The 26,381-nt window shown below is 43.9% G+C and overlaps 1 protein-coding gene across 1 annotated transcript in view; it reads left to right on the forward strand.

Annotated features, from left to right (window-relative positions):
- The window catches only part of LOC126088317 (V-set and transmembrane domain-containing protein 2B-like), a gene marked incomplete at its 3' end in the record, with an annotated part of 157,779 nt that overhangs the window by 19,794 nt on the left and 111,604 nt on the right, over positions 1-26,381 (forward strand). The window contains exon 3 of the mRNA XM_049906447.1: positions 25,195-25,475. Coding sequence (XP_049762404.1) covers positions 25,195-25,475 — 281 coding nt within the window. The remainder of the gene's footprint in view (positions 1-25,194; positions 25,476-26,381) is intronic.

Here is a 26,381-nt window from a genome sequence, read left to right on the forward strand (position 1 = left end):
ACATTTTATATCCTCCTTATTTCGACCATAATCAGTTATTTTGCTCCCCAAGTAGCAAAACTCCTTTACTACTATAAGTGTCTCATTTCTTAAACCAGTTTCCTCAGCATCACCCGACTTAATTCGACTACATTCCACTATCCTCGTTTTGCTTTTCTTGATGTTCATCTTATATCCTCCTTTCAAGACAAGGTCCATTCCGTTCAACTGCTCTTCCAAGTCCCTTGCAGTATCTGACAGAATTACAATGTCATCGGCGAACCTCAACGTTTTTATTTCTTCTCCATGGACTTTAATACCTACTCCGAATTTTTCTTTTGTTTCCTTCAGTGCTTGCTCAATATATAGATTGAATAACATCGGGGACAGGCTACAACCCTGTCTCACTCCCTTCCCAACCGCTGCTCCCTTTCTTGCCACTCGACTCTTATAACTGCCATTTGGTTTCTGTACAAATTGTAAATAGCCTTTCGCTCCCTGTATTTTACCCCTGCCACCTTTAGAATTTGAAAGAGCGTATTTCAGTCAAGATTGTCTAAAGCTTTCTCTAAGTCTACAAATGCTAGAAATGTAGGTTTGCCTTTCCTTAATCTATTTTCTAAGGTAAGTCGTAGGGTCAGTATTGCCACGAGTGTTCCAGCATTTCTGCGGAATCCAACTGATCTTCCCCGAGGTCGGCTTCTACCAGTTTTTCCATTCGTCTGTAAAGAATTCGCGTTAGTATTTTGCAGCTGTGATTTATTAAACTGATAGTTCGGTAATTTTCAAATTTGTCAATACCTGCTTTCTTTGGGATTGGAATTATTATATTTATCTTGAAGTATTTCGCCTGTCTCATACATCTTGCTCACCAGATGGTAGAGTTTTGTCAGGACTGGCTCTCCCAAGGAAGTCCGTAGTTCCAATGGAATGTTGTCTACTCCCGGGGCCTTGTATCGACACAGGTCTTTCAGTGCTCTGTCAAACTCTTCACGCAGTATCGTATCTCCCATTTCATCTTCATCTCCATCCTCTTCCATTTCCATAATATTGTCCTCAAGTACATCGCCCTTGTATAGACCCTCTTATACTCCTTCCACCTTTCTGCTTTCCCTTCTTTGCTTAGAACTGGGTTTACATCTCAGCTCGTGATATTCATACAAGTGGCTCTCCTTTCTCCAAAGGTCTCTTTAATTTTCCTCTAGACAGTATCTATCTTACCCCTAGTGAGATAAGCCTCTACATCCTTACATGTGTCCTCTAGCCATCCCTGCTTAGCCATTTTGCACTTCCTGTCGATCTCATTTTTGAGATGTTTGTATTCCCTTTTGCCTGCTTCATTTAATGCGTTTTTATATTTTCTCCTTTCATCAATAAAATTGAATTTTTGTTCTGTTACCCAAGGATTTCTACCAGCCCTCGTCTTTTTACCTACTTGATCCTCTGCTGACTTCACTACTTCATCCCTCAGAGCTACCCATTCTTCTTCTACTGTATTTATTTCCACCATTGCTGTCAATTGTTCCCTTATGCTCTCCCTGAAACTCTGTACATCCTCTGCTTTAGTCAGTTTATCCAGGTCCCATCTCCTTAAATTCCCACCTTTTAGCAGTTTCTTCAGTTTTAATCTACAGTTCATAACCAATAAAGTGTGGTCAGAGTCCACATCTGCCCCTGGAAATGCCTTACAATTTAAAACCTGGTTCCTAAATCTCTGTCTTACCATTATATAATCTATCTGATACCTTCTAGTATCTGCAGGATTCTTCCATGTATACAACCTTCTTTTATGATTTTTGAATCAAGTGTTAGTTATGATTAAGTTATGCTCTGTGCAAAATTCTACCAGGTGGCTTCCTCTTTCATTTCTCTCCCCCAATCCATATTCACCCACTATGTTTCCTTCTCTTCCTTTTCCTACTCTAGAATTCCAGTCACCCATGACATATTAAATTTTCGTCTCCCTTCCTACCTCAATAATCTCTTTTATCTCATCATACATTTCATCAATTTCTTCATTATCAGCAGAGCCAGTTGGAATATAAACTACTACTTTAGTAGGCATGGGCTTCGTATCTATCTTGGCCACAATAATGCGTTCACTATGCTGTTGGTAGTAGCTTACCCGCACTCCTATTTTTTTATTCATTATTAAACCTACTCCTGCATTACCCCTATTTGATTTTGTATTTATAACCTTGTATTCACCTGACCAAAAGTCTTGTTCCTCCTGCCAATGAACTTCAATAATTCCCACTATATCTAACTTCAACCTATCCATTTCCCTTTTTAAATTTTTTAACCTATCTGGCCGATTAAGGTTTCAGACATTCCACGCTCCGATCCGTAGAACGCCAGTTTTCTTTCTCCTGATAACGACGTCCTCTTGAGTAGTCCCCGCCCGGAGATCCGAATGGGGGCTATTTTACCTCCGGAATATTTTACCCAAGAGGACGCCATCATCATTTAACCATACAGTAAAGCTGCATGCCATCGGGAAAAATTACGGCTGTCGTTTCCCCTTGCTTTCAGCCGTTCGCAGTACCAGCACAGCAAGGCCGTTTTGGTTAGTGTTGCAAGGCCCGATCAGTCAATCATTCAGACTGTTGCCCCTGCAACTATTAAAATGGCTGCTGCCCCTCTTCAGGAACCACACATTTGTCTGGCCTCTCAACAGATAAACCTCACTTGTGGTTGCACCTACGGTACGGTCATCTGTATCGCTGAGTTACGAAAGCCTTCCCACCAACGGCTAGGTCCATGGTTCATGGGGCTAGCAAGGTCCATGGTTCTTGAGGTATTCTGGATATTACCTTTACATCTGTCGAATTTTTTCCGCTAAGAGTGACATGTTGAGTTCAGTCTCCATGCGAGTCTTGAATCCAATCGCAAATCTGCTGTGATTCTTGATAAGCTCGTATTTTTTCACAAAACCCCTTTGTTGTACGGTGTCAAATGCCTTCCTAAAGTTAAGGAACACGGCATCAACCTAAGAGCCATTGTCTACGGCACTGTGGATCTACTGGAGGAATAGAGCGAACTGTTTGCAGAATCCATGTTATTTTTTAGAGGATATTTTCGTTCTCCAAGAACGTCCAAATTCATGAGCATAAAACATGTGTCATAATTCTACAACAGGTAGATGTCAACGATATAGATCTAGCTCTTCTTGAAACCGGGAATGACCTGCGCTTTCTTTCAGACGCTAAGTACCTTTCGTTGCTCAAGAGATCTACAATAAATTACTGCTAGAAGGGGAGCAAGTTCCTTGGCAAAATCTTTGGAGAATTTTATGGGTATCTCATCTGGTCGTGACTTCTTTCCACCACTAGCGATTGTAGTTGTTTTTCTATTTCGCGATAGGCTGTCTCAGTATGTGCCTTTACGACGTTCGTACGATAATAGAAAGGAGGGACCGGGTTTCGATGTTCCGCATTGTAGCAATTTCGGAAGACTGAATTCAGTATTTCGGTTTTCTCTCTGTTATCCTCCGTTTCGGTGCCAGTATCGTCACCAAGCGAGTGAATTGATGATTTAGACCTATTTACTGATTTTACATAGACCAAAACCTCTTAGGTGTTTTACTCAAATTGGCTGACAAAGTTTTACTTTAAAATGCATTGAATGCTTCTCTCATTTCTCTCTTTACGCTCATTTTCGCTTCGTTCAGCTTTTGTATGTCAGCTACATTTTTACTTTTCTTAATCTTCGACGAAATTTTCTTTGTTTACATAGCCGTTTTCTAACACGGTTATTAAACCGCGGTGAGTCTTCCCATCCTTTGAACGTTTTCCGCTTATTTTCCACAGCATAGCCTGCATCCCACGTAGGATGCTAGTTGCCTTAAAAATCATTCATCCGCCGAAAGGAGCCGAGGATGGTCTCAGAACCTAAGCGGCAGTCGTCAGTCGTGCCGACATGTGCCACTACATGCAGCCGGTCGCAACTAGCGCGCTCATTAGCCGTCGGCAGAGCCTCCTCCACTTCACGGACGAAACTCGCGGTAAACATACCCAGGGCACACTGTCATTTCTTTGCGCCTTGCCTGCTATTTCCTTGGCGGTTTCCATTACCCGCCTACCACTGGAGCTCCAAATGAAAAGCATACCTACAATCTGTAATTGGCCGGACTGGGCCGGAAAATCGGCCGCTGGTCTAACAGGAGAGGTATTCGCTGCTGGCTCGGAGTTATCTATCACCAACGCTGGGTAGCACCTCGTCTCTGTTGCTAAGATGTAGGGAGCCAACCACTCTACCTGCTCCCTTTCTCGACTTCCGCCCAGTGACACGCAAACCCATCACTGTCTGCCACCCACTCTCGAGGGAGGACGAACCGGTCAGATGTTGCGTATCAGAAGATGCTGCGACACCCTGGTCGCCAGGGGATTTAAACAGCACCAAAGATGTCGCAGGTTTTGTCCCCAGCACTGAAGGTCGCCGAAACTTTATCATTAGCCAGCAGCATGTCGACGGTAGCCAATGCTACTTCCAGCTGTTTACGGACAGCATAAATTCTTCTTGTATCCACTCACAACAAGCACAGTCCCTAGCCACATCGTAGTGTGTACAAATAGACATAAGATCCCAAATGACGCTACTGAGTTTGGAATGTACGCAAAATGAAACTCGGTGAATGAAGAAACACAAAAAAGTGTTCTGCAGATATCTCACTATGCTCTGAGACGGCAAGCTGTTAAACGGAAATAAATTTCTCTAGTGAAGTGGTTGTATCTATAGTTACTGTTTCCTAGGAACTCTGCTTATCTGAAAGCTACTGCACGAAATATGTATGCAGATTAGAACGCACTGACCTAAACTGTATGCTGTGTACAAGCACGAGATTTAAGCTTAGCGGCGTGACGTGGCGATCTGACGGTGGAAACATTACCCTAGGAATCTGCCTTACACAAGGACATGCACCAAGATTTACGCAAAAACAGAAGCTTACAGTAGTTGGCCAACCACTAGTCCACACAATAAAATACAACGTTGTAGTTAACTTTTTTGCAGAAGCACTTGAGGAAAAAAAAACTAAATTACTATTTATCACATAATTGCTGATCTGCTACTGCTGCTGGTGCGTCTGCTTGGCTCGGCGTCTGCCGGTTGGACATATAAGAGGCATGAACAACGTCAGATGTTGAGTGATCACATGGAGCAAAGAGGGAATCCACTTATTCGTATGAAATAGTATTATCAGAAACTGACAGAATTTGACACAGGCTTCGCTATAGATTTCCAGTTGACTGTCTGGCCGAATCTTGCAGTATCTAGAAGTCTGGGGCACTGGTGTATTGCAGTGACCAGGTCTTTGACTGCATGTGACTGCGACGGCACGCAGTTACCAAGCATACTGTAACGTCTTCACATATGCATCTACCACCCGAGAATAAATAATGGACACGCTGTGACGTTTTGTGTCATGTCGCACCATTGGTCGGAGACTGGCAGCACCTGGACTAGGAAATTACCGTCGCCTGTGTAAGACGCCATTGACGCCGTAACAGAAACGGCTGTGTTTGGAGTGCCGCTGTGGCCGGGAAGTAAAGCCTGCTGATTAATGACATCGTATTGTGTTAAGCAATGAACCGCGACTTGACGCTACTCAGGATGATCGTCAGCGAATGTTACGCCGATATGTGGAGAGGTACCCTACTTTTAATGTCTTAGAGTGTTACATATGTTTAATATTAGCATGAGGAGCCATCAGTTATGACTTCAGCTCAATTTTGGTAATTATTCGGGTAACACTGACGGCGTAACAGTACAACGACACCTTGCGCCGTCTTGTGTTACTTATGAGACAGTATCATGACGCCGTTTACCAACACGATAAGTAGTGAGGTAGCGTTCTCGCTACCCGCGCATGGGTTCCCGGGTTCGATTCCCGGTGGGGTCAGGGATTTTCTCTGCCTCGTGATGACTGGGTGTTGTGTGATGTCCTTAGGTTAGTTAGGTTTAAGTAGTTCTAAGTTCTAGGGGACTGATGACCATAGATGTTAAGTCCCATAGTGCTCAGAGCCATTTGAACCAACCAACACGATAATCCTCGTCCACATATGGCACATGTCTATGAACTGCATACGTAATGCTGAGGTACTCCCATGCCAGAAAGATCCCCAGAACATCGTAGAACATGTGTGGGAGCAGCTCTGATGTCAACCCTGTCCGATTGTCACTGTCCAGGATTTCAAAGACCACTTGCCACAGTTGTGCGTCAGTATGGATACATGACAGAGAAGGCGAAACATCATACTGAAATGTGGATTCACCTTGCCCATTTCTTTACGAATCTGACTGTTTTGTAATCACTGATGTAACATCGTATATACTCTCTTGATGTTTCATTTTGTTCCATCCTCCCCTATTGGTTGCTTCACTTTTTTGTGTGACGTGGATTTCATTCCTTAGTTTATATTGTCATTTCTTCATAACGACGCTACACGATGTTGCCTGCTCGATCAGTATCCTTTATAAACGGTTCGCGAAGGCGCAACGATAAACTCACTTGGGTCACATACCGGAACAATGACGGTCTTATGCCTGTTCGTCATCACTAATTTAGGTTGTTCGGGTTTCCGTAACAGATTAGCGGGAATGCCATTAAGGTTACCTTATCTGATGAGAACACGTTGGTCTTTAGTCTTCCCTCCTTCCTGTCAATGTTTTTTTTTTTTTTGGGAAAGGGGGGGGGGGTATTCTGATCTAAACACGGCGGGCAGAAATTTAGTCATCAGAAGAGACATCACGGTAATATCAACCAACACCACATCTAGCCTTGGTGTACTGGCGAGGAAAACTTCACATGTTTCTTTATGTCTGTCCACCATATTTATCGCAAGTCAATCATTCATAATTGGATGCCGTAGTGCTAAGAAATTACTGGGTTCTTGATGACTACTTTTCAGCCACTGTTGCAAATAGCTCCCATGTTTTCTGTGTGGTTAAGATTTAACATGCCATTCGAGGTTCGACATGGTGCCTGAGTGTTCGTCAAGCTAGGAACCTAATTTCGTAGTCCTTTCAGCACAGCAGCTGTCATCTTGGGAGACGAGGACACCCAGTGGCCACTTTCTGAGTGGTTTCATGCATTCCGTGTTGTCTTTCTCTGCGGTTCTTACTCTCAACATCTCGCTCTAGCACCATGGTCAACATTCTTCTACAGCACCACATTCAAAGGCTTCGAATCCCTTCTTTTTCGGTTTTCCCACAGACCATGGCTCACTACCATGCAATGCTGTGCGCCAAAGGTATATTCTGAAAAATGTCTTCCTCAGATTAAGACCTATGTTTCATTAAGGCAGACTTCTCATGGCGAGGAATGACATTTCGACAGTGATAGTCTCCTTTTTAAATGCTCCTTGCTGCGTCCGTTATAGGTTATTTTGCTGCCTGGGTAGGAGTATGCTTTAACTTCGCCTACTTCGTGATCCCCAAATCTGCGGGCCGGCCGGTGTGGCCGAGCGGTTCTAGGCGCGTCAGTCTGGAACCGCGCGACCGCTACGGTCGCAGGTTCGTCCTGCCTCGGGCATGGATGTGTGTGATGTCCTTAGGTTAGTTAGGTTTAAATACTTCTAAGTTCTAGGTGACTGATGACCTCAGAAGTAAAGTCGCATAGTGCTCAGAGCCATTTTGAACCCAAATCTGCTGCCAAGCCTCTCGCTTTCCTCATTTCCGCTGCTCCTCATTACTTTCGTCGATCTTCGATTTACTCCAAACCTACATTGTGTAATCATTACACTGTTCATTTGATACAATAAATCGTGTAATTCTTCTTCACTTTCACTGAGGATAGTAAAGTCATCAGCAAATTTTATCATTGATATCTTTCACCTTGAATTTTAATCCCATTCTTGCATCTCTCTTTTTCCTTCGCACGTTGCTTCTTCGACAAATAAATTGGCCAGTATGGTCGAAAGACTACATCCCTGCTGTACACTCTTTTTAATCAGAGCCTTGTTGTCGGTTTTACGCTCTCATTGTTCCCTTTTAGTTCATCTACATGTTTTATATTACCCGTGAGGATGATGATGTTTGGTTTGTGGGGCGCTCAACTCCATGTTACCCTTGCTTCCCTGCTTCTTACCCCTACTTTACTCAGAATCCCAAACATCTTGCACTGCTTGACATTTCCGAACACTTCTCCTAGCTCGACAAATATAAACAACGTGTCTCGATTCTCTTCAGTGTTGCTTCCATTACCAACCGCAATTTCAGAACTACCTCTCTAGTGCCTTCACCTTTCCTAAACTCTAAATGATCATCGTCCAACAAAACGTGAATTTCCTTTTCCATTCTTCTGTGTATTATTCTTATCAGCAAATTTGGATGCATAAGATGATACGCTGACTATGCTTTAAATCTCGCAGTTGTCGGCTCTTGCAACCTTCAGAATTGTGTGGATGATGTTTCTGCGAAAGTCGTATGGAATGGGGCCATGCACACACATTATCCACGCTGATGATACGCTGACTATGCGTTAAATCTCGCAGTTGTCGGCTCTTGCAACCTTCGGAATTGTGTGGGTGATGTTTTTCCGAAAGTAGTATGGTATATGGCCAGACTCACACATTCTCCACACGAACGTGAATAGTCGTTTTGATGCCATTTCCCCCAATGATTTTACAAATTCCGATGGAATATCGTCTATCCCTTCTGCATTATCTGATCTTAAGTCTTCCAAAGTACTCTTGAATGCTGGATCTCATCAGACAACTTCTTCTCACAGACGCCTCTGTCTCCCCTACATTTAACAGTTGATTATCATTGCACTCTTAATGTTTCCTCCCTTGCTTTTCATATCACCGAAGGTTGTTTGACATTTCTATACGCTTACCCCGTACTTACGACAGTTATTTCCTTGTTGACTTTTCATTCTTCATGGAGTCATTTTGCCTCAACATTTCTGCATTTCCTATTTATTTTCTTCGTAACTAACTTCTGTTTCTGTATTCCTGAATTCCCATGAACATTTTTGTACTCCCTTCTTGCGTCGATTTCATCTGTTATACGTAGCTTCTTTGCAGTTGCCTTTGTTGTATATCCGGTTTTCCTTACTACTTCTGTTATTGCCCATTTTAGAGATACACCAGATGAATTCACATTTGCCAATAATGACTACCAGTAGCTGTAGAAAAGAATGACGACAGTGAAAAATTGTGCCGGTCCGGGACTCGAACCCGGATTTCTGTACGGGAATACACATAATGGATGTGGGAGTACAGATCGTAGACGCATGGGCGAAGTCATATGATGGTTTTGATCTGACCGTCAGTCGTGCACGGATAGCGAAATGGCAAGGCGATAAGAGGAAAATCTGGGTTCGAGTCCCAGTCCGGCACAAATTTTCATTGTCATTCCATTCTACAGCTGATGGTAGTCATTATTCGTAACGGCTGTGGTCACCGAGTGCATCGTCATCAGTATAAGACAGGCATTGCAATATCGCATTATAGAAATTTCCATTCCTCTTCATCTGAACTACCTACTGACACATAAATTATTGCAGTACGGCATCAGATATCTTCAAGCATGTCTCTTCAGTTATTAGTACTTCTGTGCTACTTATTTGCTTATTGGTTACTACTGACCAATATCTGAAACTCCATCCTACTCTTCATCACTACTACATTGTGACCTGAGTCCTATATTTGCTCCGGGTTACGCCTTACAATTCAATAAATGAATTCAGCATCTCTGCCTGACCATGATGTTATCTAACTGGAATCTTCCCTTCCCTTCCCTTCCCTTGTATACTTCTTCTTCTTGTGATTCTTGAACAGTGTACTCGCTACTAATACCTAATATTTATGGCAGAACTTAGTTTCTCTCTTCTTTTCTTCCTACTACCACACCCACATTCTCGTGTAACCCTTTGTTTCACTTTCTCCCCTACAACCGCATTCCAGTCCCCCGACGTCGGCACGTATACCTGAACTACTGTTGTCTGTTTGCTGTTGATTTTGATGAGAAAAGCCCTATCGCTGAACTGTTCACAGAAACTCACTCTCTGCTCTACCTTCCTTTACGAAACAAATCCTACTCCCGTTATACCAATTTCTACTACTGTTGATATTACCCGATAATCGTCTCTCCAGAAATCCTTGTCTTCTTTCCACTTCACTTCACTGATCCCAAGGGAAGGAGTCACGGAGAAAGAGACAGCCACTGAGCACTATCGGGAAAAATAGGAGGAATATTGAAGAAACACCTAGTAGGAACTGTCTTTTGCCCACCAAATAAAAGGCGAGCATTATTGGGAAATGTCAAAGACGATCTCGATTTGCGGAAGGCCGGCGTACACCAGATTCCGTGCCAGTGTGGGAAGACTTATATTGGACAGGCAGTGCGCACCATCGAAGATAGTTGCCGAGAACATCAGAAACACACTTGACTTGGGTACCCCAACAAGACGGCGGTCGTAGAACACTGTTTGTCCCAAAATCAAGAAATGGACTATCAACATACCAGGGTTCTGGCGCAGACATCTAAATACTGGGACAGCGTCGTTAAAGAGCCTATCGAAATTCTTACCAGGGACGGATTCATCAACGGAGATCAAGGCTACAACCTCAGCAGGGCATGGGAATCAGCATTGAGTCTAATTAGAAACACGCTCAGCAAAAGAAACGAACGGGTGACTAGGGCGGACGAGGCAATTACACCAACGCCACCACGGACGCCGACACCAGCGTCTCACTGTTCGCTGACGAGCGGGCGCTGACCGCGGAGAGAACGCCTCGCAAGGGGAAGGGATTTAAGACGACTGCCCGCTCTTAGAAGCTCAATTCGTCACTGCACCTGACGATGGCGATGTGTCTGATCGCCGAAATATTGTTCCCTCTGAACACTACGGACCGGCAGTACGCCCGTGGACTGTTCGAGCAAGAAATACACAGAGAGAAACCGGAGAATCACAACGATATCCTTGTTCAGGTTCGTGACAGCCTGAAACATAGGTCGAAGACGTGCTGCAGGAAACAACCCGAAAACACCAGAGAACCAACTTCGGCCTAAATTGTACTGTCAAACACCTCATTAGGCTTTTGGTGTACTCGTAACTCCATGCGAACAGGCTTCGGAAGGTCCAGCGGTACCGACCCACCGTCTTGTCATCGTCAGGCGAGAGGCTTAACTGGATGCGGATATGGAGGGTCGCGTTTTCAGCACAACGCTTTTCCGGCCGTTGTCGGTTTTCGTGATCAGAGCTGCTACTTCACAGTCAAGTAGCTCTTCAATTGATCTCAACAGGGCAGAGGGAATCCCACTTGCCAACAGCAGTCTGCAGGCCGAGACGGTCACCTATCCACGTGCTTGACAAGCCCGACAGCGCTTAACTTCGGGGATTTGACGGGAACCGGTGTTACTACTGAGGCAAGCTCAATGGTGCTTTGATGCTTTCGAAGCCTTTCAGAAATCGAAAAGAGGCAAAACTGCAGTCTGTTGGTCTTGACATTATGGCTCTTGTCAAGTACTTCCACGTTTCAGTGTTGTACCCACCGAAGACATGCAGTTTTACTAGTTATTTTGGGCAATGATATATTATGCGGCAGTGACTCCAAATGTCCTCTACATGTGATTCCCATTACAGTGCTCGCATGAAAACTGACCCAGCAGTTTCTGTCGCGTTTGAAACTGACTGTCACTGTGAGGCCGTAAACTTTGTTTCCAGTCCCTGTCCGTTAGGGTCAACTTTGGACTACTGCTTTTGATCCTTGTTAAGTGGTTCACCAGTGGTGTACTGTTTCCAGTACAGACGCTTGAAAGTCAGCATTGACACGCCAACATATTGAGAAACTTCTTTTAGAATGTGGTCAGTGGCCCGTTCTGACACGATAGCTCTTTCCGACATTCTGTTAAGTCTCCATGTCGACCTCTGTTATTTGCTGATGCTATGCAATCAACTCACTCATACGTACCACATCGCTGCCAAAGGATCATAGTGTAATCGTAAAGTACCAGTTTTCCCCTATCTATAGCAGTTCAAAGTTACCTGTATGTTCTTTTCTACGGGATAATTAATATTTGGGGACTAGTGTTCCTTCAGATTATGCCTTCCCAAACTAACTTTTACCTCCAAGTTGCTTCCAGCACCGATTTTAAGAATAGCTAAGAGCTTAAGTTTTTGTTGTAGTAACTTGGCTACCTCTGTAATAAGGTCTAACGGTAGGCTCAATTCCTCAGTCACTGCTCCTTGTGTCTCTACCTTTTGTAGGTTATTCGTCTATTCTGTGAAAACATTTAGCACGCACATTACCAGTTTCGCTGTATTTCAGTATTTAATATGAGTAAAATGCCTTCGTTGATCTAGATACTTTTTCCTAGCTCTGACAGTTGCTAACGTTTCGCCTGCATAAAATATGTGCTTAATCTTGATTTCCACGTACATGATTCTCATTCAGATGGTTCCAAATTAATCGTACCGTCTCCTGTCGAATAGTTTCAACAGAAATGATCGAGTCTTCCGTCAAACTGTGATTGCTTAGTTACATCACTGATTTTAGCCATGTCCATCCCATTCTTTTCATACTGCTGGACATGTATGTGCCATCGACGTACTCCTAAAATCAGACGTTTATTAACTGTTTGACAGAGGCTGTTCTTTAAATGTCACAGATGTGTGTGGAAAACAAAAAATAAGTGATGCTCGAAGCGCGTATGATGTGGCGGTGTAGAAAGACGTCGAACAATATATGGACCAATTAGAAATGAGAATGCTTTCCGCACAATCGTCTAGGAGTAAATTATGTGGTACGTAAGGGACCATCTGACAGTGCAAACTATAAGGGAAAACCGAGATTACAATATGTCCAACATATGGACGTTAGGAGCAAGTGCTACTCTAAGATGAAGTGATTGGCTTCGAAGAGGAATCATTTGTTTAACTGTCTCAACCATCGGTTTTCAGTTTCCAATAATCTTACAATTTAGTCATTTGACCGTATTTCAGCTGAGGTACATTGTTCAGATGGAGTAGTTTATTAAAATCTGTAAAAATAATATCAGTGTACACCGTTGGGTACCAACAGATAATCCAAATTGAAAAATAATTGTAGCTTTGATAGTTTTGCTTGAAATGGTCTATTTGTAACAGGATACTTCTGAAAATAGAACCGACGTTGGATAGGTAAATCACATCTTTTTATATCCGGTTACACGTGCTTGCAATAAAGATGTTCGTACATTGCAAAGAGATGCAAACGAAAATATGCTTCCAGGAATCTTAGCCATTTATTTACAGCGAGCCAGCAACAATATTGACACATTCAATTGTCTTCCTTACTTCGATAAAACGTACGTTGGCGATAGTTTATCCGTGTCCACTGTCAACATGTCGCTGATCAAATGGAAACGCTATTACTTCAAAATTACACTCCAAGGCAAGTATATGAACCAGTCTGTGATTATTTTTTGACAGTCGAGTGATGATATCCGCTTTTATCTCAGGTTAGTTATGTAGACACACTCACCGGGTAGTTTTGTTAATACGGGGAGCGAATCAGCCTATATGACTTTCTCAATTTTCGTTATTCCCCAGCAAAGTTCGCCCTCTTTATTCACATCTGTGTATGGGAACCTACCTCCGTACGCTATTTATAAAATGTTATTTGAATCTGTCGGCATAATGAAGTATCAGATTATTTTACCTTGCCGTAATTTACCTATTAAACAAACTTTACACTGCCTAATAAGACACTGCGTCTCCCTCACCTTCTAATAACCTCTTCGAAACTTTCGGGGATTGATCAGCAAGGTAGCAGAGGCAAATACATAGAATGTAAGGCTATTTAAAACTTTTGCAGAATTGAGATGGCAGTTATAGGAGTCGAGGGCCATGAAAGGGAAGCAGTGGTTGAGAAGTCAGTGAGACAGGGTTGCAACCTATCCCCGATGTTATTCAGTCTGTACACTGAACAAGCAGTAAAGGAAAAAAAGAAAATATAGGAGTAGCAATTAAAACTCTAGGAGGAGAAATAAAAACTGAGGTTTCTCGACGACGCTGTAATTCTGTCAGAGACAACAAAGAACTTGGAAGAGAAGTTTAACGGAATGAACAGTGTCTTGAAAGTAGGGTACAAAGTGAATATCAAAAATGGTTCAAATGGCTCTGAGCACTATGGGACTCAACATCTTAGGTCGTAAGTCCCCTAGAACTTAGAACTACTTAAACCTAACTAACCTAAGGACATCACACACACCCAAGCCCGAGGCAGGATTCGAACCTGCGACCGTAGCAGTCCCGCGTTTCCGGACTGTAGCGCCAGAACCGCTAGACCACCGCGGCCGGCAAAATGAATATCAACTGAAGCAAAATAAATATAATGGAATGTAGTCAAATTAACTCAAATGATTCTGAGGGAACTAGGATAGGAAATGAGACACTTCAAGTTGTAAATGAGTGTTGTTATTTTGGTAGCAAAATAACTGACGATGACTGAAGTATGGAGGATGTCAACTGTAGACTGGCAACGGCGAGGAAAGCGTTTCTGAAGAAGATATACATGCTAACATCGAAAATAGATTTAGGTTATAGGCAATATTTTCTGAAGGTACTTGTATGGAGTGTAGCCGTCCACGGAAGTGAAATATGGGCGCTAAATTGTTTATGCAGTTTTATGCAACAGTGAAATAGAAGGCTTTGAAATATGGTGCTACAGAAGAATGCTGAAGTCTAGATGGGTAGATTGCATAACTAACGAGGAGAAACTGAATGGAACTATGGGTGGGTGGGTGGGGAGTGTTGAAGGAAAGAAATTTATGATACAAACTGACTAGAAGAAACGATTGACAGTACATATTCGAAGCCCTCAAGGGAGGTACTGGGGATTAAATGTTGTAGAGGGAGACGAAGGGGTGAATACAGTTAGCAGATTCATAAGGACGTAAGTTGCAGTAGTTATTCAGAGATGAAAATTATAACTTAAGACAGCGCAGCATGAAGAACTGCAGCATACAGGTCATAGGACTGAAGGCCACAGGAATAACCACATCAACAACATAGACCTCATTCGATTCCGACGATGTTGTGCACTGTACAGTCACATTAATGGGACCTTGTCAAAAGCGTGAATAACAACCTTTTTCAGCGCGGACCGCTGCTAGACGTGTAGGAAGAGAGTGAATGATATTCTGGAAAGTACCGACAGGGATGTGGAGCCATGCCGACACCAGTGCGATGGACAGCTGCGCTGGTTGGCCTGGTTGAGGATCCATAGCGCGGACAGTCCGATCGAGATGGTCCCAAAGATTCTCGACTGGGTTTAAATCTGGGAGGTTTTTTGACCATGGGAGTACGGTAAACTCACACTGGTGCTCTTCGAATCACGCATGTATGCTGCGAGCTGTGTGCAACGTTGCATTGTTCTGCAGGTAGACGTCACCATGCCGAGGAAAAACGAACTGCATTTCGGGGTAGACAGGGTCCCCGAGAGTGTCTGCATAATTTTGTTGATCCATTGTGCCCAAAAGAATGACGAGATTATCCAGGGAATTCCTTGAAAACATTTCGCACACCATTATGCTCCCTTCTCCAGCCAGGTTTCCTTTCAGTCCGACTGATCATAAAGCGGGGTTCATCTGAAAAGACCACCTGTCGCTACGATATGGACGTCGAGTTGCGGTATTTCCGTGCAAATTCCAGACTTCGTCGCCGATGAGCAGCACTCAGGAGGGGGTGAATGAACAGACCCCTGCTGCGTAGACATACAAGCTGCAGCGTTCGATGAACAGTCGTTGAGGAGGCACTGCTGGTAAATCCTTGGTCTATCTGGGCAGCCAGTTATTTGCTCAACGGTTTCACGTCTATTCGCCAGTACACAACTCCGCAGCCGTAGTTCACCTCTGCCATCTACGGTCAGTGGTGCACCCAGTTGCCTGGACGCGGGTTTTTCATAGCGTCATGACGCCATGCACGGTACACTGTAACTACGGTGGCACGCGAACCGTTTACGAACATAGCCGTTACCGAAATGCTTCCACCCTAGGCCTGAAAGTCATTGCACTTCAGATAAATCGCTACGTTTTCGCAATACCTCAACGGCTGCGCTGTTTTCCACTTCCCAGACGGAGTTTCTACACCCTTCACTGGTACTGCTGCCACCTGTAGTCTGAACGGTTATTGCACGTTCGTATCGAACATAGGAGGTGGTCACATTAATTCGACTGCACCGTGTATGACAGACCACTAGTTGGCAATAAAGACATTACGAGGCACGTGCAGAATTTTACGACTGTTGGTTTGTGGTCCTTTAATAATTGGCGACATGGAATAACGCTTCATGATTTACTATGTCGCACATGCTCTCTAATGAAAAATTCGCAATATCGAGCTACGGCTACAATAATTTAATTCTTCTAAAAATAATTAATGTAGCCGTATTTGTGTTCCATAACGTGAAATGAGTTAATTAAAGTGAGAAATATTTGTCGTTCTGGACTATGGTAGGAGTGTAACGAGGCAGTTAAAAAGATAAATGAGTTGTTTACTCTTAACTGAATAATGTAGTTCTCTAATTTAGAGTACACATATTTATTCGTTCCATCATTTTTCGAAATACGAACGTGTTTGCGGGATTCTAGAATTTTGGTTAAATAGTGTGATGACGTCATTACGAAAAATAGTAAAAATTGGGTTGGTAAATGACAAGTATAGACTCAACGTTTCATTCTGTTTGTTTTAAGTACCACCTCAAACAATGCAATGAAATATATTTAAGGTTGATTAATTACTCATTCAACTTCTATGTTCTCTATAGAAATTTTTTTTGGAGAGAATGCTTAGATACTTGGTGAAGTATTTCCTATCTGGCAAACTATGTAATTAATGTTTACTGTACAACAGTTTGGCCTCACAGTTTATCTCTTAGTCTGGTGCATTCCACTACACAAGCTAAGAGCGTGAAAGAATTGACTACAGTACTGGACTCTCCTTATGGTGGGACGAAAGTAAACTGTTCGTCGTACCATCAAGATTCTAATGTCCTCTTCTTTCTTTGTGGAATTACGGCGACTACTAATTTCCAGTCCATATCTTCTTCAAAACAGGCTTCTTTTCCGTCGATAGGGACGCTGTTTTCTGGTAGATGTAGAACTCCAATACTTTTCTTTAGCACTATAAAATGTTCTAAACATTCTCTGCAGTATCCTTTCAAGATTACATGAGTAAATCTGGCAAAGGGATTATTACTTCAGTAGTTAGATGGACTGAAATAATCATAAACTATACTGCTCGGCGTATAAATATGGTTTGTAAATATTCTCTGTTAGTTCGGTATAACGATTCCACACGCATGTACATAAAACCTGTTGCCTGAAATGAAACATTAAAAGGAAATAAATCTGCCTGTATAATAACAGGAAATACAACGGTAGATGTGAGAGGCCGTTGCTCTGAGATATACTCAACTGCTGAATGAATCAATGTTAACAAGATCTGTTCTGCTACTCCTCAGTCGTGTTGTTGCTATGTAAAGCAAATATATTCTGCTCGATTAATGTTGTTAAATATTTCGTTACATGCGACAAACTTCAGGTATCACAGGCATTCCTCAGAGGATGCATCCGAAAAGGAGCAATTACAGAGCTACTTGTTGTACTTCCAAGCAACGTCAAAAAAAGGCTCACACCATATAATAAGTATATTAACTGATAAGTAGCTCGTCATATCTCCATAAAACATATGTGATTGTAGTGATAGTCTAATATTGCAGAATGAATTGTATTTATGTTTATAGCTGTTAAAGCAAAAGTAGCTGTCAGTCAAACGTCAGCAACCAAGGTGAGAACTGCTATTAAGTACAGATGACGGCTACACAACATTGTTATGGGGGCTTAACAATACCTTCAAGAGCACATATAGCCAGTGGTGTACTAAAAAAATGGCCCTTAAACACTATGCACTAAGCTAGCTGTTTCGTTTACTTTCTATCACTCTCGTAGTATCATCATCAGTATTCTGAAATGCATATATGGTCCTTCTACGGATAATGTAGTCTGATTGCTGCACCTCTTCCACAAATGTGTTCCTTTTGTGCGGATTGCTGTTGCAAGAACAGATTGAAGTCTTGCACCGTTTTCTTGAAATTTTCCTGTTTGATTTTTCGCTCATTGATCAAACTGTTGTTGTGTGAGCGTAATACATTCTGGCGGGTTGTGAATGTACATGCAGATTTTTGCGAATACACTGTGTGCTCATCATATTTGTCGTAACTGTTAATATTGTTACCGAGTTGTAACCTTAATCAAATAATGCTTCCCAGGGTCAGTTCTATTGACCAGGGTACGGCTTACCACCAGAAAACTGAAATTTCTTGCGGTCCACACAAAACAGTAAGAAAAGGAATCTTTTCATTACTATGTATTTCTTCTTCCTGTTAGAACGTCAGCAAGTTTAGCAACAATCAAAACATCTTATCTGCTCGCTGCAGTTGGCCAACTCGCTCCTCTATCCACAATCTATCAGGCACAGATAACTCCGTGTAGCCACGGCGTTACTAGCGCGTCTGCAATGTGTTCTAAACTGTCTATTCAATGTGGCAGCTGTGATTTATTAATGACCCCGCCTGCTTATTCACGGTGGAACGTATTCGTTCATACGGTACCAGCAGAAACGTTTTGCTGAGTACAGAGCCTTTACACTGTGCAAGCTGTGACACGATTCCCGTGTGTAAATCTTGGCACGTTTACACCTCCAACTGAGCTGAGTGTTCTTGACTGCGGTGCTGTACCCATGAATTACGCAAACGTGATGCACTGCAGGAAGGTAAAGGCGGCACATGCTAGCTTAAATTGTGTGTCATTGCTTGTGGTTATCAACAATGAATAGAAGACAGAAATCTACTCAATTGATGGATATTTTTTCTATGAACTAGAAAAGAAACATTATCAAAATCCATTTCTTGTCATCAAACGCTACGTTTCAAAACGATTGGGTGTAACCTGGTATGAAATGTCTGTCACTGCTACAAATGTTTCATTACGTATTTCTGACGAAGAGGTAACTTTCAACTTAAATAAGGAGCTTCTTCGACGCATTCGTGTTCATTTTATGTCCTCTTTACCCGTTTGACAGATTTCAGTGTGCTACATGGACTTTGTGGGATCTGAATAAATGTTCCTCGGATTCCTTGCCACATTAGATCCGTTTGTAAAGTGAATTTCCCACAGCTACCTCTGCCATCAATGTTGTACTAGTAGGCCGCATGATATTTTCTGCTGTGAGCGAAATTAGCCTCTTAAACAAACATGCGACTGTCTTTGATAAAATGAAAATCTTGTCCCACGCATCTACCTACTGTCGTTCTATCATCAAAGAAGTAATTGAAAACATGTCCAACATCATCAAGATCAGAATCAGCGGTTACATGATAGTGGTGTGTGGAAAAGGGAGAACCGTGTTGAAACGCAACAGAGAGGTATGCTAAGTTATCCACAGTCTAACGGAACCCAAATCGATGCTAATGTTCCTCCATCACAGACGTCGTCGTAATTTCTGGTAGCGGATGAGAGTTCAATGACGTCAAGACATATGCATGACATAATTCGACCAACTACATACAAATGTACCATATGATCTTCTAGTACGAAACGTGACTCCTGACCGTGATGACAAAGCAAAACTCGTTGAAGGATGCCTGAGAACTGGAACAGAAAAAATAATTACATTTATTTATAAGAATCGATCAAAAAAATTCCGCTTGAGGGTTTTGCTGAAGCTTAGATACAACCCAGTGCCACCCAGTAATGGCCCTTTCAGAACTGCAACGCCATTAATGCTGCATTCGAGAAAATTCAAATTTTCATAAAAGAAGATACATGCTTGGGTATACAAATGACTAGCGTTTCAGCTCTAGCACACAAAGTAAGTCTGGGAAACGGCATTCTCTATGGGAAGAACAGGTAGCGAATCCCTCTGTGTTTCGTGAGTGTAGCTTCTCCACAAGAGGATTGTGTTATGCATCGTGCAAGAAAAAGAAATATCTACCAGCAAGAGTCAGAATTCGACACCAAAGAAATGTAGCGTATCGCAATGGCAGTTTGTCGCTCCGCGATATTAGTGCACGCATTGGTCAGGATCCCGTAATTGTCGTATGACTAAGCAATCGAAGGTTCAGGAGACCAAAACAACACAGTGAAGGATCTGAATGACCCCCGTGATTAGCGCTCTAGATGACAGACATACTGTTCACTCAGAAACGCAGTGTCGTACAACCACGGATACGTACCTAGAGTCAGGAAATGTGCTTGTCTGCAGTAGGACAAGTATGCAAACGGACTGTGAGACAATGTCTGGAGAACCACGGAGTGTCAGCGTTTACACCATATGCTGGAGGGCCTCATGACGTTTCTCAACAAGACACCATAAGACCCATGCTATCCTGAACGACATCGGTAGGGAGAGTTATAGACTAATGCCCTCGCAAGCATGTTCTCTAGATCTCTGACGCATTGCAAAGATCCGCTTATGGGGTGTGACGGACTGACTCGCCACCACACTCAATCAGTACGGCTGAGATACTGTGTAATTGAGCTGAAGAGCATGGTATCAAGTATAAATACGTGTCATCCAAGTTCTGTTCGATTCTATGCCCTGCTGCCACCGTCCCGCACTGTCGTTTAGTGAAAGAAAATACCAGCTTGTCGAGTATCGGACCGGATTTGCGGATCGATTGAAGGCTACTTTGCAGACAAGACTCAACACGTCGCGCTTAACGGAACCAAATCGACAGATGCAAAAATACACTCCTGGAAATAGAAATAAGAACACCGTGAATTCATTGTCCCAAGAAGGGGAAACTTTATTGACACATTCCTGGGGTCAGATACATCACATGATCACACTGACAGAACCACAGGCACATAGACACAGGCAACAGAGCATGCACAATGTCGGCACTAGTACAGTGTATATCCACCTTTCGCAGCAATGCAGGCTGCTATTCTCCCATGGAGACGATCGTAGAGATGCTGGATGTAGTCCTGTGGAACGGCTTGCCATGCCATTTCCACCTGGCGCCTCAGTTGGACCAGCGTTCGTGCTGGACGTGCAGACCGCGTGAGACGACGCTTCATCCAGTCCCAAACATGCTCAATGGGGGACAGATCCGGAGATCTTGCTGGCCAGGGTAGTTGACTTACACCTTCTAGAGCACGTTGGGTGGCACGGGATACATGCGGACGTGCATTGTCCTGTTGGAACAGCAAGTTCCCTTGCCGGTCTAGGAATGGTAGAACGATGGGTTCGATGACGGTTTGGATGTACCGTGCACTATTCAGTGTCCCCTCGACGATCACCAGTGGTGTACGGCCAGTGTAGGAGATCGCTCCCCACACCATGATGCCGGGTGTTGGCCCTGTGTGCCTCGGTCGTATGCAGTCCTGATTGTGGCGCTCACCTGCACGGCGCCAAACACGCATACGACCATCATTGGCACCAAGGCAGAAGCGACTCTCATCGCTGAAGACGACACGTCTCCATTCGTCCCTCCATTCACGCCTGTCGCGACACCACTGGAGGCGGGCTGCACGATGTTGGGGCGTGAGCGGAAGACGGCCTAACGGTGTGCGGGACCGTAGCCCAGCTTCATGGAGACGGTTGCGAATGGTCCTCGCCGATACCCCAGGAGCAACAGTGTCCCTAATTTGCTGGGAAGTGGCGGTGCGGTCCCCTACGGCACTGCGTAGGATCCTACGGTCTTGGCGCGCATCCGTGCGTCGCTGCGGTCCGGTCCCAGGTCGACGGGCACGTGCACCTTTCGCCGACCACTGGCGACAACATCGATGTACTGTGGAGACCTCACGCCCCACGTGTTGAGCAATTCGGCGGTACGTCCACCCGGCCTCCCGCATGCCCACTATACGCCCTCGTTCAAAGTCCGTCAACTGCACATACGGTTCACGTCCACGCTGTCGCGGCATGCTACCAGTGTTAAAGACTGCGATGGAGCTCCGTATGCCACGGCAAACTGGCTGACACTGACGGCGGCGGTGCACAAATGCTGTGCAGCTAGCGCCGTTCGACGGCCAACACCGCGGTTCCTGGTGTGTCCGCTGTGCCGTGCGTGTGATCATTGCTTGTACAGCCCTCTCGCAGTGTCCGGAGCAAGTATGGTGGGTCTGACACACCGGTGTCAATGTGTTCATTTTTCCATTTCCAGGAGTGTAATTTCGAGAGTATCCAAGGAAGCGCGATAGAACGCAAACTGCTTACAGTGAATGTAAGTGACGTAGTAGAAACCGTTGGAAGCTCGTTAAGACATTTCGCAGATGATGTGATAGTCTATAAGAAACAAAGAATAAATTTTGTAAATTTGTGGTAAGCTCTTACGGGATCAAACTCCTTAGGTCATCGGTTCCTAAGCTTACAAACTACTTAATCTAACTCAAACTAACTTACGCTAAGGACGACATACACAGCCGAGCCCGAGGGAGGACTCGAACGTTCGAAATCCGACGGGGAAGCCGCGCGGACCGTGACAATACGGCTGAGACCGCGCGGCTTACCCGCGCGGCAAAGTAACAATACCTGAATAAAGTATCGATTCGCAGAGCATTGATGAACTGTGCAGGCTCGGGCAGTTGACCCTGAACGCAAATGGAAGTAACATATCGGGCATACAAAAGGAAAGAAATCCACTACTGTACAACTACAGCGTTCATAAGAATTTGCTGGAAACGGTATCCGTCCTAAACTATCTAGGAGTAACTATCTAGAGCGACTTTTAGTAGGATGATGACATAAAACAATATATGTAAATCAGATATCAGACAGTGTCATAAGAAGAACCTTAACGAAATGTAACACATCCACGAGAGGAGTAGCTTACAAGAGGCGTGTTTGACAGGTTCTTGACTTGCCAGGTAGGGCTCATAGATGAGATAGAGACGATCCGACGATAAGCGGTGTGTTTTGTAGTAGGATCATTTACTCGCGGTAGACATTGCAAGAGAGGTGTTGTGCATCACAGAGGGCACTGCTATTGAAATTTGGTGAGAGGAAAAGTCGGAAAAAATATTATTTCCTTCCACAAAAATCTAGCCAAATGAGCATGACTAGAAAATTCGAGAAATTTGAGACAATGCAAAGGCTTATCTACAATCATTCTTCCACGCGCCATTCGGGAATGGGGTAGAGTAGGGGGATGAGTTACCGGTATGAAAAGTATCGTCCGCCACACGCCGTTAGGTGGCTTGTGGAGTACCATTTAAATGAGAGGGTTATTGGTCATTGTTGTTGCCAGGGTTGTCAGCTCTGTGTATTAAATTTCACACACCAGAAATTTGGTAATATAGTCATTCTACTATATTGTATTGGGTGTTAATAAACAGCTTCAGCTGTATTTAGTCCTTTCTTTTTAGATCACTACCGGTTTCGTGACGCTAAGGCCATATCTTCACGTGAAAATCTGTATAACAATAAATCCAAAAGGAATAACAAACCTGAGACACCCACAGATAGGATAACTTTCCTAAAACTAATTTAATGTTTTAAAATTTCTTAGGAAATTATTAATATCTTGTACATGAGAACATCAAAACACTTGTACTCTAATGACTGAACAACTAGAGCAAATAGTTCGGAACCTTGTACCCAACATTTGTTCTCCGTCAGAACAAAACACCGGTAAAAGGCGGTATGTCATGGAATAAAACAGCCGGTTTCGAATATGGTGGATGGTCTTAAACAAATTATACCACACAGTGATTAACTGGTAAGGTGAAAATAAATGAAAAACTACTTAGACCTCATTTGCAGATGGCATTAAATGCCATGAAGCGGTTGGCAGAAAGTAGTGAGATGTTCTTCCTAGACCAAACCCGTCAAGCAGATAGCTATCGACGGAAAACAGAACTGAAAACCGCAGTTACCACTTCTCCGGTCTATACGCGATGCGAACAGGGGACAAGGCCGCGTGTTGCGTCATATAACGGCAAGAAAGTAAAAAGCTTCCCTATAGACGGCTTGCGCATGCGCCGATGATACTCGGGTTCGACTGAATGAGACGTGGTGGAATACTGGAATAAAAAGTACAAAAAATGTCTGTGTAAAACAATCTGCAGAGTATAATAGTGACAGCTGACATATACTTTCGTGAATAACGCCCGTAAATTATGCTAACCTAAAGGAACTCTTTAATGGTGTGAATCAGATGCATACATTACGGCAACGCCACATATCTTTCGGAAGTGTCCATTGAGTGAACAATAAACTTTAAAAAACAAGGACTTTAAAATTATGAAAATTATGTTTTTGCATTTTTTTTAAATTCTTCATTTTTTTATTTTCACAGTTAAAAGGTTCCAAGGCTGTAGTGAATTTCAATATAAGTATAGATAAAACTTAATGAAACATTACAAAAGTTTTTAAAACATTCGTGAAAGGAAGATGTGCAAAATCTAAGACAATTAGAGGGCTGCATAGGAGGTGGTGACGTGAGATGGGGAGGTGGAGAAGGAGGAAGACCTTAAAATAATTTTGGAAAACTCTGTCATGTCTGTGGCTATGTCAGGGTTGTTATTCCTTTTGGTGTGTGTGAAATACTATGGGACTTAACTGCTAAGGCCATCAGTCCACACACCCATGCCCGAGGGAGGACTCGAACCTCCGCCAGGACCAGCCGCACAGCCCATGACTGCAGCGCCTTAGACAACTCGGCTAATCCCACGCAGCATTCCTTTTGGATTTAGTGTTGTACAGATGTTCATCTGAAGACGTGGGTTCTAGTGCCACCAAACCGGTAGTGACCAATAAACGGAGCACTAAATACAGCTGAAGTGGTTTATTAATAACCTAGAATATTACTCGTAACCGTGGTTGCCCTATCTGCAAGATTGTCTGCACTCTTATGTTGTCTACTTAGAATGAGTAAAGTTTCCTAATTTTTATGCTTCCTGATGTTGCAATTTTAGTGGCTGTCAGTGTTATTAACATGCTTGGGGAACGTGTTAAAAAATGTTCAAATGTGTGAAATCTTATAGTCATCAGTCCCTAAGCTTACACACTACTTAACCTGAATTATCCTAAGGACAAACACACACACCCATGCCCGAGGGAGGACGCGAACCTCCGCTGGGACCAGCCGCACAGTCCATGACTGCAGCGCCCCAGACCGCTCGGCTAATCCCGCGCGGCGGAACGTGTTACCCGAGTAGAAGTGAACGTTGTAACCTACTGCTTGTAATTAATAGTTTTCGCTTCTGTGCTGTGTTCTTCGGCAGGTGCGTCGCCTCCGCAGCCGAGCTCGCCTGACGCTGCGCCCGCCACGACGGCCGCCGCCCCGGCGCTCGCCTCCGGCAGCAGCGCCGCGACGCCGGGGGCAGGCAGCACGCGCGCCGCCTACCGCGGGCCGCCGCACCCCCACTACCACCTGCACTCGGCGGGCGACGAGCGCCGCCACGGCCCCTACTTCGAGGACGGGCCGGGCCCGCACAACGTGACGGCGCGCGTCGGACACACCGTGCTGCTCGACTGCCGCATCGGGCTGCTGCAGGGCAAGACGGTGAGCGCCTTCCTGCACTGCGGGGCTCCTTCTGCTGCTGCTGGTGCTAATCTCGAACTGACGCTACTATTATTATTGCATATGCAGACTATGACGATTCCCCTTCGGCGTAGTACAGTAGTGATAATCAGTATAATGGAATGGATATTTATATGAAAAATAATATTCTCGGTTGGAATAGTTGTACACAGTGTGCATACAGTAGTATGGCATCCACTATACCGTCAAACGCAATCAAATTGTTTCGCATTAGATGTAAGTAGTACACTCTAACACAAGATATCAATGATTCAGCTGGTAGTCGATGGAACTCAATATAAAGGCACTTGGCTATGTACAATGTTGGTGTGTTCGAACATGCCTTTACCGCACATTGAAACAGGCACGATTGGGAGCAGTGCATGTTGCGTACTTAAACCACGACCATGACAATGTCACGTGGAAGGTAATGATGTGATGAAAGAAGCCGGCCGCTGGGACCGAGCGGTTCTAGGTGCTTCCGGCTGGAAACATGCGGCTGCCACGGTTGCAGGTTCGAATCCTGCCTCAGACACGGATCTGTGTGGTGCCTTTATGTTAGTTAGGTTCTTATAGGTCTAGGGGACTGATGACCTCAGATGTTAAGTCCTAAAGTGCTTGGAGCCATTTGATTTGTGATGAAAGAGCAAAAAATTTCGCCTACGGTGATGTTTGTACACTCTACTGGCGGAGGGCCTCATGGGAGCGGAGGGGTTGAGCAAAGTAAGGACTGAACGTACAAAGATTTTTATTAACCCTCATTAGGAAACCTAACTTTACCAATTACGTCAACAAGACCTTGACATATTAGGACAAACCATGCAATCAAGTCCGACAATTTCAGAACAGTTGCTGATAATCGATAAAACAGTGTCTTCAAAGGCTCTT

This window comes from Schistocerca cancellata, chromosome 6, assembly GCF_023864275.1.
Source record: "Schistocerca cancellata isolate TAMUIC-IGC-003103 chromosome 6, iqSchCanc2.1, whole genome shotgun sequence".
NCBI classification, from domain to species: Eukaryota; Metazoa; Arthropoda; class Insecta; order Orthoptera; family Acrididae; genus Schistocerca; species Schistocerca cancellata.